General features: G+C 48.9%; 1 protein-coding gene across 1 annotated transcript in view; it reads right to left on the minus strand.

Moving 5' to 3' along the window:
• Positions 1-533: 533 nt before the first annotated feature.
• The window catches only part of GEMIN2 (gem nuclear organelle associated protein 2), a 106,075-nt gene continuing 87,291 nt past the window's right edge, over positions 534-19,317 (minus strand). Inside the window, exons 6-10 of the mRNA XM_075330784.1 lie at positions 15,765-15,809; positions 5,838-5,906; positions 5,643-5,753; positions 5,496-5,554; positions 534-1,388 (exon numbers count right to left, since the gene is read on the minus strand). Coding sequence (XP_075186899.1) covers positions 1,343-1,388; positions 5,496-5,554; positions 5,643-5,753; positions 5,838-5,906; positions 15,765-15,809 — 330 coding nt within the window. The 3' untranslated portion in view covers positions 534-1,342. The remainder of the gene's footprint in view (positions 1,389-5,495; positions 5,555-5,642; positions 5,754-5,837; positions 5,907-15,764; positions 15,810-19,317) is intronic.

A 19,317-nucleotide genomic window follows, 5' to 3' on the forward strand; every position in this document is an offset into this window, starting at 1 on the left:
TAAGGACCTTCCACCTGCCTCTAAGTTTGTCATTAGTAATACTCTGTCCCCCGAACAAGTATAGTAGCCCATGTCTTTTCACAAATTTCTAAATGCCATGACTGCTATTGATTGTGGTATCTTGAAAATAGCAGCTGGGGATAACATCACTGAGATCTGATCCATTAGGTACCGATTATGTCGCAGGTCAGAGCTAGTGTTTGACGCTTGCAGAACTCTTGGGTCCCGACCTCTGCAAGACCACCAACCGTACAGAAACGTCGGCACTACACGAAGCCCAGAAAGCACCAATGTTTTTTACTGTCTGTGATCGGGAGCAGGTTAAGAAAAAAAGAAGATTGTAGGCCGGCTAGTAGCAAGCTCCATCAGGAGCCAATTTTATTTACTGCAATGCAATTGGTGGAATCTGAATACCACTCTGGATATCCGCTCTGATTTTCGTAGCTCTTACAGCCCCGGTGCAGTCGGCAGCAGCCAAGGTCAATCACTCTCTTCAGATGTTGTCGTGATAAAAATAAAATCTAACGACCAAATATTAAAAAGAAAAATCTTTATTTACAGAAACTGACAACTGAACATACACGGATGATAACGTATATCCTGCAATTACCTCTGCAATCACAGTATTCTGAATTATGATTGCTAATCAAAATTAAGGCAAATGTTAACGTCCACAAATGTAAATCATTTCCCTATGAAAATACTGAAAATAAATGCATTTGTGTAGGAAGCACAATATTAAGGGGGAAGACTGTATAACAGTATGCCATTTAGTAACAAAGTATTTTATGTATGCAAAATAGGATTAGATTTTCTGACCAAAAGGTACAAACAAACAGTAAAAACAAAAACAATATGGAGCAATACAAATAAGTCCCTATAAAATGAGAAGATTCACAGTTTTCCATGCTACAGATTGCTTCAACCACATAAGTCCCAACAAGGATCCATGCAGGTCCTCCTGGCAGAAAATGGGTGCAATGCGGGGGAGTCAAAAAGGTGTGAACATGGGATTTCCAAAAACCTTTTAGGCACTTAAACTCACTCTAAGTGTGGCCAATAAATGTTGTAAAACGTATGTAAAAGTGTAGAGCAGCATTCAGAACGTTTTTGGAGTCTTTAGGTCAGAAAAACAAAGTTTTCATTTATTAGACGTTATCGTGCAACTGTTGACTGCATCTTTCTTAGCTCTCGAGGCTTCTCAAGCAGCGAGGACCCGACCTCTCCACCAGCGCTTGCAAAAGAAAAGGTGGGTGGTGCACAACGTAATGTAGCGATGTTTGCTTAGGACTAGGTATTGCTATGTAGGAAAAAAGGGAGTAGGAAAGGTGGTTGTATAACATCAAGATGGGTCGCTGGAATCCGCTAGGTCACGTTGCTCAAAATACCTACATGAAGGAAGAGAAAAAATAAAATTAAAATAATATTAACGAGTTGTAGAGTGAAAAATAGAAAAGAAAACAGTCCAGTAAAGAAAACCTTTACAGTCACCAAACTAATTACAGTGCTGGGCGAGGGAGTATAAGAATAAAGATTAAAACACATCTTCTCAATCACTATTTTATTTTTTATAAATCTCCACCACTTTGACGTCTGTAAAAAAAATATATAAAATCAATGACCTGGTTGTAACAATATAAAACTTACTATTTATTGATTATATTAAAAATCCTATAAATGACCCAACGACACATGTAGCTCAGCCTGATAATCATCAACCATCAATAGAGGAACCACGTACAGAGGCACCGGAAATTAAACATGCTTTACTAATACTACAGCTTCACCATTCACCAGAGCGGTCACAGAAGGAAGAGAGCACTACTAATACTACAGCTTCACCATTCACCAGAGCGGTTACAGAAGGAAGAGACCTCTACTAATACTACAGCTTCACTATTCACCAGAGCGGTCACAGAAGGAAGAGAGCACTACTAATACTACAGCTTCACCATTCACCAGAGCGGTCACAGAAGGAAGAGAGCTCTACTAATACTACAGCTTCACCATTCACCAGAGCGGTTACAGAAGGAAGAGACCTCTACTAATACTACAGCTTCACTATTCACCAGAGCGGTCACAGAAGGAAGAGACCTCTACTAATACTACAGCTTCACTATTCACCAGAGCGGTCACAGAAGGAAGAGACCTCTACTAATACTACAGCTTCACCATTCACCAGAGCTGTCACAGAAGGAAGAGACCACTACTAATACTACAGCTTCACTATTTACCAGAGCGGTCACAGAAGGAAGAGAGCTCTACTAATACTACAGCTTCACTATTCACCAGAGCGGTCACAGAAGGAAGAGACCTCTACTAATACTACAGCTTCACCATTCACCAGAGCGGTCACAGAAGGAAGAGACCTCTACTAATACTACAGCTTCACTATTCACCAGAGCGGTCACAGAAGGAAGAGAGCACTACTAATACTACAGCTTCACCATTCACCAGAGCGGTCACAGAAGGAAGAGAGCTCTACTAATACTACAGCTTCACCATTCACCAGAGCGGTTACAGAAGGAAGAGACCTCTACTAATACTACAGCTTCACTATTCACCAGAGCGGTCACAGAAGGAAGAGACCTCTACTAATACTACAGCTTCACTATTCACCAGAGCGGTCACAGAAGGAAGAGACCTCTACTAATACTACAGCTTCACCATTCACCAGAGCTGTCACAGAAGGAAGAGACCACTACTAATACTACAGCTTCACTATTTACCAGAGCGGTCACAGAAGGAAGAGAGCTCTACTAATACTACAGCTTCACTATTCACCAGAGCGGTCACAGAAGGAAGAGACCTCTACTAATACTACAGCTTCACCATTCACCAGAGCGGTCACAGAAGGAAGAGACCTCTACTAATACTACAGCTTCACCATTCACCAGAGCGGTCACAGAAGGAAGAGAGCTCTACTAATACTACAGCTTCACTATTCACCAGAGCGGTCACAGAAGGAAGAGACCTCTACTAATACTACAGCTTCACTATTCACCAGAGCGGTCACAGAAGGAAGAGACCTCTACTAATACTACAGCTTCACCATTCACCAGAGCGGTCACAGAAGGAAGAGACCTCTACTAATACTACAGCTTCACCATTCACCAGAGCGGTCACAGAAGGAAGAGAGCTCTACTAATACTACAGCTTCACTATTCACCAGAGCGGTCACAGAAGGAAGAGACCTCTACTAATACTACAGCTTCACTATTCACCAGAGCGGTCACAGAAGGAAGAAAGCTGTACTAATACTACAGCTTCACCATTCACCAGAGCTGTCACAGAAGGAAGAGACCACTACTAATACTACAGCTTCACTATTTACCAGAGCGGTCACAGAAGGAAGAGAGCTCTACTAATACTACAGCTTCACTATTCACCAGAGCGGTCACAGAAGGAAGAGACCTCTACTAATACTACAGCTTCACTATTCACCAGAGCGGTCACAGAAGGAAGAGAGCTCTACTAATACTACAGCTTCACTATTCACCAGAGCGGTCACAGAAGGAAGAGAGCTCTACTAATACTACAGCTTCACTATTCACCAGAGCGGTCACAGAAGGAAGAGAGCACTACTAATACTACAGCTTCACCATTCACCAGAGCGGTCACAGAAGGAAGAGAGCTCTACTAATACTACAGCTTCACTATTCACCAGAGCGGTCACAGAAGGAAGAGAGCTCTACTAATACTACAGCTTCACCATTCACCAGAGCGGTCACAGAAGGAAGAGAGCACTACTAATACTACAGCTTCACCATTCACCAGAGCGGTCACAGAAGGAAGAGAGCTCTACTAATACTACAGCTTCACTATTCACCAGAGCGGTCACAGAAGGAAGAGAGCTCTACTAATACTACAGCTTCACTATTCACCAGAGCGGTCACAGAAGGAAGAAAGCTCTACTAATACTACAGCTTCACCATTCACCAGAGCTGTCACAGAAGGAAGAGACCACTACTAATACTACAGCTTCACTATTTACCAGAGCGGTCACAGAAGGAAGAGAGCTCTACTAATACTACAGCTTCACTATTCACCAGAGCGGTCACAGAAGGAACAGAGCACTACTAATACTACAGCTTCAACATTCACCAGAGCGGTCACAGAAGGACGAGACCTCTACTAATACTACAGCTTCACCATTCACCAGAGCGGTCACAGAAGGAAGAGAGCTCTACTAATACTACAGCTTCACTATTCACCAGAGCGGTCACAGAAGGAAGAGAGCTCTACTAATACTACAGCTTCACTATTCACCAGAGCGGTCACAGAAGGAAGAGAGCTCTACTAATACTACAGCTTCACTATTCACCAGAGCGGTCACAGAAGGAAGAGAGCTCTACTAATACTACAGCTTCACTATTCACCAGAGCGGTCACAGAAGGAAGAGAGCTCTACTAATACTACAGCTTCACTATTCACCAGAGCGGTCACAGAAGGGAGAGAGCTCTACTAATACTACAGCTTCACTATTCACCAGAGCGGTCACAGAAGGGAGAGACCTCTACTAATACTACAGCTTCACTATTCACCAGAGCGGTCACAGAAGGAAGAGAGCTCTACTAATACTACAGCTTCACCATTCACAAGAGCGGTCACAGAAGGAAGAGAGCTCTACTAATACTACAGCTTCACTATTCACCAGAGCGGTCACAGAAGGGAGAGAGCTCTACTAATACTACAGCTTCACTATTCACCAGAGCGGTCACAGAAGGAAGAGACCTCTACTAATACTACAGCTTCACTATTCACCAGAGCGGTCACAGAAGGAAGAGAGCTCTACTAATACTACAGCTTTACTATTCACCAGAGCGGTCACAGAAGGAAGAGAGCTCTACTAATACTACAGCTTTACTATTCACCAGAGCGGTCACAGAAGGAAGAGAGCACTACTAATACTACAGCTTCACTATTCACCAGAGCTGTCACAGAAGGAATAGAGCAGGAAATAAGAAAACTGGAAGGCCTTGTGAGCATGCTGAGTTTTTGGTGCAGACATGTTCTGCAACAAAAAAACGCGTCTTGTGACAGAAAAACACCGAAAAGAAAAAAAAACCCATGGGTTTTTGTAGCATGCATTTGCTTGTGAAATCAATGGCTTGAACGGCTAAAAAACACAGGAAAAAATGCACCAAGAATTGACACGCTGCAGATTTTTCTGCACCCAAAATTGCAAGGAAAAAAGAAGCAACGTGTGCACAGCGCTTCAGAATTCTCAGACGTTGCAGATTTGGGTAATGATCTGTCACTTGTATAGAAAATTCTGAGTGTCGTCGTAGCTCACAGACTAGATAAAAGCATGAAGTGTCAAAATGTCAGGCGTGTATACGATCAGATTTATTAAAAGAGGCGCAGACGTGTGGGACAGGGACATAATACAAAGTGTTAGTGGAGCCCCATCAGGAATATAGACTTCATAGAGAGGACAGGCGTACACAGGGGCTGACATGACATGAGAAGGAGAAAACACACACACACATTACCTGCCAACTAAACAGATAAACAGGTTTAGCGCGGACACCCGCTCATCTTCCCGGTGTTCCTGCAAAGACAAAGTATAGACAGAAAATCAACCCCTGACCATCATACACCGCAGTACAGGACCTGTGATTACAGAGACGTCCTCGTACCACTCCAGCTCTAACGTGTGAGCATCTGCGTGCCAGCTGTCTGATGAGGGAGTGGGCTTCCGGTAGCAGCGGCTTCTCCAAACTTGCGAGCAAGGCATAAAGCCACCGACCCTGACAGCAAAGACAAAACACACACAATGTAGCGCTTTATTAGAATTAAATTAAAATATATATATAGATTTTATTTTTTTTTACCAGTTCTGGAGTGAAATCTCTTTCTTCAAACCAATTCACCAGATACTCCAGCACACTGGTGACCGTAGCCTTAAAAAAAAAAATAAAGATGAGGGGTTTTTGGAAATCATTAAAAGGGAAGCCATCATGAGAAAATGAACAATTGTTTAGGTCAGGTTTTGGTGCTAAATGGACTTTTTTACAAAAATGTAGAGATTTTTTTTTCTTTTTTATATCACACATTTTGTATTAAAAATAAAAACCTAGAAATGTCGCCATTTCCCCGGTCATTGGGGCTATTTCAGATTATAACTTCATGTTTCAAGATGAAAAACACCTGTGCACGGCCACAATGGTCGGATCCCAACCACATCTTTTGTATTGAACGGTTTAATGAAGCGACTGCAGTAAGATGAAGGCTGCAAGAGGTGTTTGTAAAGACACACAGCTCTGCTGTATACAGTGGGTGCAGAGGTCAGTGAAGAAAGCAGGGCTGTGTGTCATTACATGTCTCACAGGAGAAAGCCAAAGCTAAGTAACTCTAGATGGCAGGTCCTTTCTCCTCTTTTCATATGACTTCGGATTTATGCCAGATCAGAACCTCATTTTGCAGACATGTTGTTTCAGGGTGATTGTCCCTTGTCAGTGCAAAGTGTGAGATCTGATCTGTCTGTATGAGAAGCTATAGTGGGGTCTAAGGGGAAAACTTTTCTCCTTGCTGAGGCCTCACAAACCAATCTGGCTGTCAGTAGTGAGGAGTCTTATAGCTGCAATGCTCCTCTGGGAAATATTCAAATATTCTTCCACAGAAAGTGAATAGTTTGTAGAATACTTATGCTAATTCTAACAGGGGGAGGGGATAACTATGAATATATGATCTGCTCCAGTGCAACTGTCACTCAAAACCTAAAACATTGGGCTGACCACTACAGGTATGTGTAGACCCAGCCTGATAGTGCCAGTATAGCACTGTATGTATAGACTCAGCCTGATAGTGCCAGTATAGCACTGTATGTATAGAATCAGCCTGATAGTGCCAGTATAGCACTGTATGTATAGAATCAGCCTGATAGTGCCAGTATAGCACTGTATGTATAGACCCAGCCTGATCGTGCCAGTATAGCACTGTATGTATAGAATCAGCCTGATAGTGCCAGTATAGCACTGTATGTATAGAATCAGCCTGATAGTGCCAGTATAGCACTGTATGTATAGAATCAGCCTGATAGTGCCAGTATAGCACTGTATGTATAGACCCAGCCTGATAGTGCCAGTATAGCACTGTATGTATAGAGTCAGCCTGATAGTGCCAGTATAGCACTGTATGTATAGACTCAGCCTGATAGTGCCAGTATAGCACTGTATGTATAGAATCAGCCTGATAGTGCCAGTATAGCACTGTATGTATAGAATCAGCCTGATAGTGCCAGTATAGCACTGTATGTATAGAATCAGCCTGATAGTGCCAGTATAGCACTGTATGTATAGACCCAGCCTGATAGTGCCAGTATAGCACTGTATGTATAGAGTCAGCCTGATAGTGCCAGTATAGCACTGTATGTATAGACTCAGCCTGATAGTGCCAGTATAGCACTGTATGTATAGAATCAGCCTGATAGTGCCAGTATAGCACTGTATGTATAGAACCAGCCTGATAGTGCCAGTATAGCACTGTATGTATAGAATCAGCCTGATAGTGCCAGTATAGCACTGTATGTATAGACTCAGCCTGATAGCGCCAGTATAGCACTGTATGTATAGAATCAGCCTGATAGTGCCAGTATAGCACTGTATGTATAGAATCAGCCTGATAGTGCCAGTATAGCACTGTATGTATAGAATCAGCCTGATAGCGCCAGTATAGCACTGTATGTATAGACTCAGCCTGATAGTGCCAGTATAGCACTGTATGTATAGAATCAGCCTGATATTGCCGGTAAAGCACTGTATGTATAGAATCAGCCTGACAGTGTCAGTATAGCACTGTATGTATAGACTCAGCCTGATGGTGCCAATATAGCACTGTATGTATAGAATCAGCCTGATGGTGCCAGTATAGCACTGTATGCAGGGCCGTATTTACCATTAGGCACCCGTGGTCCGGTGCCTAGGGCGGCAGATTGTGAGGGGCGGCACCTTCTGGCAGCAAAAAAAAAAAAAAAAAAATTTTTTTTTTTTTTACATTTTTTTTTTACATTTTTTTTTTTGTGGCCGCCGAGCACAGGGAGCTGATTGACCCCGGAACTGCCGGCGCCTGCACTTCCGGGGTCACAGGCGCGCACCAATCAGCTCCTTCCTCTGTGCTGCGTCCACTGCTGTGTGGACGTCACATGCAGAGCTCACAGCAGGACGCCGCGGAGGACGTGATGGAAGCCGGTGTCAGAAGAGGATACTCACGTGAGCCAGGAAGATGGCGGCGGGCACTGGAGCAGGTAAGTGGATTCATAAGGAGCGTGGGAGTGTCTCTAATGCAGACCGGAGATCTGCGCATGCGGGGGGGGGAGGCGGCAAAGGCAGATACTGGAGGGAGGCAGAGGCTGAGACTGGGGGGAGGCTGGAGGGAGGCAGAGGCTGAGACTGGGGGGAGGCTGGAGGGAGGCAGAGGCTGAGACTGGGGGGAGGCTGGAGGGAGGCAGAGGCTGAGACTGGAGGGAGGCAGTGGCTGAGACTGGGGGGAGGCTGGAGGGAGGCAGAGGCTGAGACTGGAGAGAGGCAGAGGCTGAGACTGGGGGGAGGCTGGAGGGAGGCAGAGGCTGAGACTGGAGGGAGGCAGAGGCTGAGACTGTGGGGAGGCAGAGGCTGAGACTGGAGGGAGGCAGTGGCTGAGACTGGGGGGAGGCTGGAGGGAGGCAGAGGCTGAGACTGGAGAGAGGCAGAGGCTGAGACTGGGGGGAGGCTGGAGGGAGGCAGAGGCAGAGACTGGGGGGAGGCTGGAGGGAGGCAGAGGCTGAGACTGGGGGGAGACTGGAGAGAGGCAGAGGCAGAGACTGTGGGGAGGCTGGAGGGAGGCAGAGGCAGAGACTGGGGGGAGGCAGAGACTGGCGGGAGGCTGGAGGGAGGCAGAGGCTGAGACTGGGGGGAGGCTGGAGGGAGGCAGAGGCAGAGACTGGGGGGGAGGCTGGAGGGAGGCAGAGGCTGAGACTGGAGGGAGGCAGAGGCTGAGACTGGAGGGAGGCAGAGGCTGAGACTGGAGGGAGGCAGAGGCTGAGACTGGGGGGAGGCAGAGGCTGAGACTGGGGGGAGACTGGAGGGAGGCAGAGGCTGAGACTGTGGGGAGGCTGGAGGGAGGCAGAGGCTGAGACTGGGGGAGGCTGGAGGGAGGCAGAGGCAGAGACTGGGGGGAGGCTGGAGGGAGGCAGAGGCAGAGACTGGGGGGAGGCTGGAGGGAGGCAGAGGCTGAGACTGGGGGGAGGCTGGAGAGAGGCAGAGGCTGAGACTGGGGGGAGGCTGGAGGGAGGCAGAGGCTGAGACTGGGGGGAGGCTGGAGGGAGGCAGAGGCTGAGACTGGGGGGAGGCTGGAGGGAGGCAAAGGCAGAGACTGGGGGGAGGCTGGAGGGAGGCAGAGGCTGAGACTGGAGGGAGGCAGAGGCTGAGACTGGAGGGAGGCAGAGGCTGAGACTGGGGGGAGACTGGAGGGAGGCAGAGGCTGAGACTGTGGGGAGGCTGGAGGAGGCAGAGTCTGAGACTGGGGGAGGCTGGAGGGAGGCAGAGGCAGAGACTGGGGGGAGGCTGGAGGGAGGCAGAGACTGGGGGGAGGCTGGAGGGAGGCAGAGGCTGAGACTGGGGGGAGGCTGGAGAGAGGCAGAGGCTGAGACTGGGGGGAGGCTGGAGGGAGGCAGAGGCTGAGACTGTGGGGAGGCTGGAGGGAGGCAGAGGCTGAGACTGGGGGGAGACTGGAGGGAGGCAGAGGCTGAGACTGTGGGGAGGCTGGAGGGAGGCAGAGGCTGAGACTGGGGGAGGCTGGAGGGAGGCAGAGGCAGAGACTGGGGGGAGGCTGGAGGGAGGCAGAGACTGGGGGAGGCTGGAGGGAGGCAGAGGCTGAGACTGGGGGGAGGCTGGAGAGAGGCAGAGGCTGAGACTGGGGGGAGACTGGAGGGAGGCAGAGGCTGAGACTGTGGGGAGGCTGGAGGGAGGCAGAGGCTGAGACTGGGGGAGGCTGGAGGGAGGCAGAGGCAGAGACTGGGGGGAGGCTGGAGGGAGGCAGAGGCAGAGACTGGGGGGAGGCTGGAGGGAGGCTGAGACTGGGGGGAGGCTGGAGGGAGGCAGAGGCTGAGACTGGGGGGAGGCTGGAGAGAGGCAGAGGCTGAGACTGGGGGGAGGCTGGAGAGAGGCAGAGGCTGAGACTGGGGGGAGGCTGGAGGGAGGCAGAGGCAGAGACCGGGGGGAGGCTGGAGGGAGGCAGAGGCAGAGACTGGGGGGAGGCTGGAGGGAGGCAGAGACTGGGGGGAGGCTGGAGGGAGGCAAAGGCAGAGACTGGGGGGAGGCTGGAGGGAGGCAGAGGCAAAGACTGGGGGGAGGCTGGAGGGAGGCAGAGGCAGAGACTGGGGGGAGGCTGGAGGGAGGCAGAGGCTGAGACTGGGGGGAGGTTGGAGGGAGGCAGAGGCTGAGACTGGAGGGAGGCAGAGGCTGAGACTGGAGGGAGGCTGGAGGAAGGCAGAGGCTGAGACTGGGGGAGGCTGGAGGGAGGCTGAGGCTGAGACTGGAGGGAGGCTGAGGCTGAGACTGGGGGGAGGCTGGAGGGAGGCAGAGGCAGAGACTGGGGGGAGGCTGGAGGGAGGCAGAGGCAGAGACTGGGGGGAGGCTGGAGGGAGGCTAAGGCTGAGACTGGAGGGAGGCTGAGACTGGAGGGAGGCTGAGGCTGAGACTTGAGGGAGGCTGAGGCTGAGACTGGAGGGAGGCTGGAGGGAGGCTGAGGCGGAGACTGGGGCAGGCTGGGGCTGGGGGGAGGCAAAGGCTGAGACTGGGGAAGAGAGGCTGATGCTGAGGGAAGATAGAGGCTGATGCTGGGGGAGAGAGGCTGATGTTGGGGGAGTGGGAGAGAGGGGCTAATGCTAGAGACAGAGGACAAGGGATGAGGGATAGTGCAATGACAAAATCGATTGGGTGGGGGGAGTGTAAGGACTCAGAATAAGAGGGGGCAGCATTGGGAGCTCATTGTGAAGAAGGGGCAGCATGTGTGGGATCAGTATGGAGTGGAGCAATGTAGGAGAGTCAATATCAAGAGTGAGGTAGTGTGTGTGGGGGGGGGTCTCAGCATAAGCGTTAGTGTGGTGGTCTTAGCATGAGTGGGGCAACATGAAGGTCTCATTATGGAAAAGAGGAAGGCAGCATTAGGAGCTCATGGAGAGGGACAGCATGCATGAGACATTGTGAGAAGGGGGCAGCATGCATGGGACACTGAGGAGGGGGCAGCATGCATGAGACATTGTGAGGAGGGGGCAGCATGCATGGGACATTGTGAGAAGGGGGCAGCATGCATGGGACACTGAGGAGGGGGCAGCATGCATGAGACATTGTGAGGAGGGAGCAGCATGCATGGGACATTGTGAGGAAGGAGCAGCATGCATGGGACATTGTGAGGAGGGAGCATCAAGCATGAGACATTGTGCGGAGGGAGCAGCATGCATGGGACATTGTGAGGAGGGAGCAGCATGCATGGGACATTGTGAGGCGGGAGCAGCATACATGAGACATTGTGAGGAGGGGGCAGCATGCATGAGACATTGTGAGGAGGGAGCAGCATTCATGGGACATTGTGAGGAGGGAGCAGCATGCAAGGGACATTGTGAGGAGGGGCAGCATGCATGGGACATTGTGAGGAGGGAGCGGCATGCATGGGACATTGTGAAGAGGGGGCAGCATGCATGGGACATTGTGAGGAGAGAGAAGCATGCATGGGACATTGTGAGGAGGGGGCAGCATGCATGGGACATTGTGAGGAGGGGGCAGCATGCATGGGACATTGTGAGGAGGGGGCAGCATGCATGGGACATTGTGAGGAGGGGGCAGCATGCAAGGGACATTGTGAGGAGGGGGCAGCATGCAAGGGACATTGTGAGGAGGGAGCAGCATGCATGGGACATTGTGAGGAGGGGGCAGCATGCATGGGACATTGTGAGGAGGGGGCAGCATTCATGGGACATTGTGAGGAGGGGGCAGCATTCATGGGACATTGTGAGGAGGGGGCAGCATGCATGGGACATTGTGAGGAGGGGGCAGCAAGCATGGGACATTGTGAGGAGGGAGCAGCATGCATGGGACATTGTGAGGAGGGGGCAGCATGCATGGGACATTGTGAGGAGGGGGCAGCATGCATGGGACATTGTGAGGAGGGGGCAGCAAGCATGGGACATTGTGAGGAGGGGGAAGCATGCATGGGACATTGTGACGAGGGAGCAGCATGCATGGGACATTGTGAGGAGGGGGCAGCATGCATGGGACATTGTGAGGAGGGGGCAGCATGCATGGGACATTGTGAGGAGGGGGCAGCATGCATGGGACATTGTCCTCACATCATGCTGCTCCCTCCTCACAATGTACAGATCATATTTCATAATCGAGGAAGGTGTGGTGCATATACAGTAGTTTATAAGGGAGGGCAGTGTGGTGTTTATTAGGGGCAGTGTCACAGTCACAGTATATAAGTGGGGACGGTGTGGTGGGAATATTTTATACTCATGCTATCTTTTGATGTGCCTGTGGTGATTCCCATTGGGGGGGGGGTTCGTTTCTTATTGATACTTTTTCAAGTGTTTTACAGAGTAGATCTGCCTTAAACAGATGTCGTGTGCGAAAACTCAGTTTTACGTTGTCACTAAGGGGCGCGACCACTTAAAGTGCCTAGGGCAGCATGAAGGCAAAATACAGCCCTGACTGTATGTATAGACTCAGCCTGATAGTGCCAGTATAGCACTGTATGTATAGACTCAGCCTGATAGTGCCAGTATAGCACTGTATGTATAGAATCAGCCTGATAGTGCCAGTATAGCACTGTATGTATAGAATCAGCCTGATAGTGCCAGTATAGCACTGTATGTATAGAATCAGCCTGATAGGGCCAGTATAGCACTGTATGTATAGACTCAGCCTGATAGTGCCAGTATAGCACTGTATGTATAGACTCAGCCTGATAGTGTCAGTATTGCACTGTATGTATAGAATCAGCCTGATAGTGCCAGTATAGCACTGTATGTATAGAATCAGCCTGATAGCGCCAGTATAGCACTGTATGTATAGACTCAGCCTGATAGTGTCAGTATAGCACTGCATGTATAGAATCAGCATGATAGCGCCAGTATAGCACTGTATGTATAGACTCAGCCTGATAGTGCCAGTATAACACTGTATGTATAGAATCAGCCTGATAGTGTCAGTATAGCGCTGTATGTATAGAATCAGCCTGATAGTGCCAGTATAGCACTGTATGTATAGAATCAGCCTGATAGCGCCAGTATAGCACTGTATGTATAGACTCAGCCTGATAGTGTCAGTATAGCACTGCATGTATAGAATCAGCATGATAGTGCCAGTATAGCACTGTATGTATAGACTCAGCCTGATAGTGCCAGTATAGCACTGTATGTATAGACTCAGCCTGATAGTGCCAGTATAGCACTGTATGTATAGAATCAGCCTGATAGTGCCAGTATAGCACTGTATGTATAGAATCAGCCTGATAGCGCCAGTATAGCGCTGTATGTATAGACTCAGCCTGATAGTGCCAGTATAGCACTGTATGTGCTATATGTGGACAGGGGAACGTATGCAATCCATAGGGGGCCATTGGCAGCACAGGGCAACGTATGCAATCCATAGGGGGCCATATGCAGCACAGGGGAACGTGTGCAATCCATAGGGGGCCATAGGCAGCACAGGGAACGTGTGCAATCCATAGGGGGCCATAGGCAGCACAGGGGAACGTGTGCAATCCATAGGGGGCCATAGGCAGCACAGGGGAACGTGTGCAATCCATAGGGAGCCATAGGCAGCACAGAGGGATGTGTGCAATCCATAGGGGGCCATAGGCAGCACAGGGAACGTGTGCCAACACAAGGGGGCTATATTCAATATAAGGAGGCCATATCCAGATTAAGGGGGCTAATTTTAGGATGGGGGGCTATGAGGGACATATACCCGATATATGATTTGTTAGACGGACACTGGCATTATAAGATGGACTCCATTTAACATTAAAAAAAATCTCTTTTCCTTCACCAAATCTGGTGGTGCGTCTTATAAAGTGAAAAATACGGTGTGTGTATATATGTAATGGATATATTTCTATTCATTCACATATGTATGCATTATATATGTGATGTTTTATCCTCGTATATATATTTCTATGGTATATGCATGTATGTATAGTATCACACACACTATGTCTTTTTGCTGCGTATGTGGTTATGAATATGTGAAAATGCCGGTTTTTCTTCCCTCCCTGCCTCTATAACGCATCTTTTGCTTTTCTTATATTCCACCTATATCCATTCAACCATGATATATTGCGACTTCCTCTGTTGCTGCACGTTCTTATAACTGACCATCCGTCCCTGTTTCATACTGTGGGCATTTTTGCCCGGTATACTAATGGACGGTCTGTCATCCTCTGTGTAGGCGGACTTACCCGATGACGTGTCAGAGGGAGGTCTTTACATCCTGACGCGGCCGTTGCCGGCGTCCTTAGCAGCGGAATTCCGGAAGTGCTGTGACGTCACAGGAAGTTTTCTTCCCTCCGGCTTCCGCTGCTCTGGACCCAGGGCGGCGCGTCTCGCAATACCCCGGTTCGTATGATTAAACTTAATGAGGGGGCGTCTGTTCATTGGGGCCGGACCTCCTATATAAGATTCACATCTTGCACTATTTTTAATCGTCCCCCGACGAAGCACACGGAGCGAAACACGTGTTGGGACGTTTGGTCCCCACGTGTTACCCTGGCCTTCGGCGTCATATCCTCCTGGTAGGTTTGCTCGGCATTTGCTAACAACTGTTTTTTGCCTTCTTGGCCATTTCTACTCTTTTTGAGCTGTGTCTGCCTGGTGTCACTCTCTTATGGTATGTCTGCCGTTACTCAGTAGAGACTTGTTCTCCTGAATGAATGCTTGGGACACGTGGGGTTTTCCCCTCCAGCACTAATTCCCTTGGTCCTATGTTTATATATGTATGCCTATGTATTGTTTTCCCCTACAGCCTCTATAATAAATATTTATATATATTTTCATAATATGGCTTGTGTGGGTATATTTGCTACCTGGCAAACTGAAAGACTCTTTTTTCTTGGTTATATTCAATTGTAGAGTTGTTGCCTTTATTCATCAAGTGGCCCTCTTTTGATTTATATTGGTGTGTGTATATATATATATATATATATATATATATATATATATATATATATATATATATATATATATATATATATATATATATATATATATATATATATATATATATATATATATATATATATACACACACACACAAACATACATAAATACATACTTATACACACAAATACATACTTATACACACAAATGCATAAACCTACATATACACACACACACACACACACAAATGCATAAACATACATATACACACACACACACACACACACACACAAACATACATATACACACACACACACACACACATACATATACACACACACACAAATATATATATATAAAATTATATATGTATGCCTTTTACATTGAATTACTAAAGGAGCTCAGCATTCAGAGAACTGGAAAATCTACAACAGAGAAAACAGGAATTTTAATCAAAAGTGCAGCTAGTAGCCCCATAAGTGACCCATTGCTGGAATCTACCCTATATCACGCTGCTCTCAGATAGGGTAAAGAAAAAACCTTGTTGCAGATTAACGTTTAGAGATTTTTCACCACAATTCTAATTATAGAAAGTTCCATTTGTGTACACCTTGGTAATTTGTCTCACCTGGCTCATACGACTGACAATGCTCAGCAAAGGAGGGAACCCGACCTAGAACGATAGAAAATAGAGTCATCAGCAATATGCACCTCACTAAAAGGTGAAAAGTCGCCCTATATTCCCATTGTCCAAATTTGTGATAATGTGCCGACTAGTGTGGATTCTCCTAATTAAACAAAATGGAGAAAAGCCGATTAGACTAGTGGGCGAGTGACCGCAAGTGTGTGAATCTTAGGGTAAGGACACACGGCGAGTGACCGCAAGTGTGCGAATCTTAGGGTAAGGACACACGGCGAGTGACCGCAAGTGTGCGAATCTTAGGGTAAGGACACACGGCAAGTGACCGCAAGTGTGCGAATCTTAGGGTAAGGACACACGGCGAGTGACCGCAAGTGTGCGAATCTTAGGGTAAGGACACACGGCGAGTGACCGCAAGTGTGCGAATCTTAGGGTAAGGACACACGGCGAGTGACCGCAAGTGTGCGAATCTTAGGGTAAGGACACACGGCGAGTGACCGCAAGTGTGCGAATCTTAGGGTAAGGACACACGGCGAGTGACCGCAAGTGTGCGAATCTTAGGGTAAGGACACACGGCGAGTGACCGCAAGTGTGCGAATCTTAGGGTAAGGACACACGGCGAGTGACCGCAAGTGTGCGAATCTTAGGGTAAGGACACACGGCGAGTGACTGCAAGTGTGTGAATCTTAGGGTAAGGACACACGGTGAGTGACCGCAAGTGTGCGAATCTTAGGGTAAGGACACACGGCGAGTGACCGCAAGTGTGCGAATCTTAGGGTAAGGACACACGGCGAGTGACCGCAAGTGTGCGAATCTTAGGGTAAGGACACACGGCGAGTGACCGCAAGTGTGCGAATCTTAGGGTAAGGACACACGGCGAGTGACCGCAAGTGTGCGAATCTTAGGGTAAGGACACACGGCGAGTGACTGCAAGTGTGCGAATCTTAGGGTAAGGACACACGGCGAGTGTGCGAATCTTAGGGTAAGGACACACGGCGAGTGACCGCAAGTGTGCGAATCTTAGCGTAAGGACACACGGCGAGTGACCGCAAGTGTGCGAATCTTAGGGTAAGGACACACGGCGAGTGACTGCAAGTGTGCGAATCTTAGGGTAAGGACACACGGCGAGTGACTGCAAGTGTGCGAATCTTAGGGTAAGGACACACGGCGAGTGACTGCAAGTGTGCGAATCTTAGGGTAAGGACACACGGCGAGTGTGCGAATCTTAGGGTAAGGACACACGGCGAGTGACCGCAAGTGTGCGAATCTTAGGGTAAGGACACACGGCGAGTGACCGCAAGTGTGCGAATCTTAGGGTAAGGACACACGGCGAGTGACTGCAAGTGTGCGAATCTTAGGGTAAGGACACACGGCGAGTGTGCGAATCTTAGGGTAAGGACACACGGCGAGTGACCGCAAGTGTGCGAATCTTAGGGTAAGGACACACGGCGAGTGACCGCAAGTGTGCGAATCTTAGGGTAAGGACACACGGCGAGTGACCGCAAGTGTGCGAATCTTAGGGTAAGGACACACGGCGAGTGACCGCAAGTGTGCGAATCTTAGGGTAAGGACACACGGCGAGTGACTGCAAGTGTGCGAATCTTAGGGTAAGGACACACGGCGAGTGACTGCAAGTGTGCGAATCTTAGGGTAAGGACACACGGCGAGTGACTGCAAGTGTGCGAATCTTAGGGTAAGGACACACGGCGAGTGACTGCAAGTGTGCGAATCTTAGGGTAAGGACACACGGCGAGTGACTGCAAGTGTGCGAATCTTAGGGTAAGGACACACGGCGAGTGACTGCAAGTGTGTGAATCTTAGGGTAAGGACACACGGTGAGTGACCGCAAGTGTGCGAATCTTAGGGTAAGGACACACGGCGAGTGACCGCAAGTGTGCGAATCTTAGGGTAAGGACACACGGCGAGTGACCGCAAGTGTGCGAATCTTAGGGTAAGGACACACGGCGAGTGACTGCAAGTGTGCGAATCTTAGGGTAAGGACACACGGCGAGTGTGCGAATCTTAGGGTAAGGACACACGGCGAGTGACTGCAAGTGTGCGAATCTTAGGGTAAGGACACACGGCGAGTGACTGCAAGTGTGCGAATCTTAGGGTAAGGACACACGGCGAGTGACTGCAAGTGTGCGAATCTTAGGGTAAGGACACACGGCGAGTGACTGCAAGTGTGCGAATCTTAGGGTAAGGACACACGGCGAGTGTGCGAATCTTAGGGTAAGGACACACGGCGAGTGACCGCAAGTGTGCGAATCTTAGGGTAAGGACACACGGCGAGTGACCGCAAGTGTGCGAATCTTAGGGTAAGGACACACGGCGAGTGACTGCAAGTGTGCGAATCTTAGGGTAAGGACACACGGCGAGTGTGCGAATCTTAGGGTAAGGACACACGGCGAGTGACTGCAAGTGTGCGAATCTTAGGGTAAGGACACACGGCGAGTGACTGCAAGTGTGCGAATCTTAGGGTAAGGACACACGGCGAGTGACCGCAAGTGTGCGAATCTTAGGGTAAGGACACACGGCGAGTGACTGCAAGTGTGCGAATCTTAGGGTAAGGACACACGGCGAGTGTGCGAATCTTAGGGTAAGGACACACGGCGAGTGACTGCAAGTGTGCGAATCTTAGGGTAAGGACACACGGCGAGTGACTGCAAGTGTGCGAATCTTAGGGTAAGGACACACGGCGAGTGACTGCAAGTGTGCGAATCTTAGGGTAAGGACACACGGCGAGTGACTGCAAGTGTGCGAATCTTAGGGTAAGGACACACGGCGAGTGACTGCAAGTGTGCGAATCTTAGGGTAAGGACACACGGCGAGTAAAACGGAGTGAGTGGAATGCAATTAAAAAAATATATATATCACATTTCACTTGGACCAATCTAACTCTATGGCAGGGTCGGGAACCTAAGGCTCGCCAGCCAGATGTGGCTCTTTTGATGGCTGCATATGGCTTCGCAGACAAATCTTCCTGTATATTATAAACTAGCTGTAGTACCCGGGCGGGATAGTAACTGTCTGTCTGTCTGTCTGTGTGTGTGTGTGGCTTTGTCTGTGCGTCAGTCTCTCTCCATGTCTGTTTGTTTGTGTCTCTCTGTCTGTCTCTCCCTCCCCCTGTATCTTTTCCCCCTGTCTCTTCCCCACCCTGTCTCTTTACCCCCCCTGTGTGTCTCTTTCCCTATCTGCCTGCCTCTTTGACTGTCTCGCTGTCTTGTTCCCTGTCTGTCAGTCTCTTTCTGTTTCTCTGTCTCCCCACCGACATCTTATTACCTCACACATAAGCTTCTTATAACTAAATTTATTTTGTTCCGATAGCAACCAATCACAGCTCCTATTAAGCTGTAGCGCCTATCTCCATTGACTTTAATGGAGACAGGTGTTTTGGAGAGTAACTGTAAAGCGCAGGGTTAAATTTTCCTGTCAAAACATAGTCTACGACGTCCCTGAGTCACATGAGGTGTCTGTGCAATATTTCGTGATTGTAAATGCGACGGTGTGAATTCCATTAGTGGACACACACACACACACA

This window comes from Anomaloglossus baeobatrachus, chromosome 12 (assembly GCF_048569485.1).
Source record: "Anomaloglossus baeobatrachus isolate aAnoBae1 chromosome 12, aAnoBae1.hap1, whole genome shotgun sequence".
NCBI classification, from domain to species: domain Eukaryota; kingdom Metazoa; phylum Chordata; class Amphibia; order Anura; family Aromobatidae; genus Anomaloglossus; species Anomaloglossus baeobatrachus.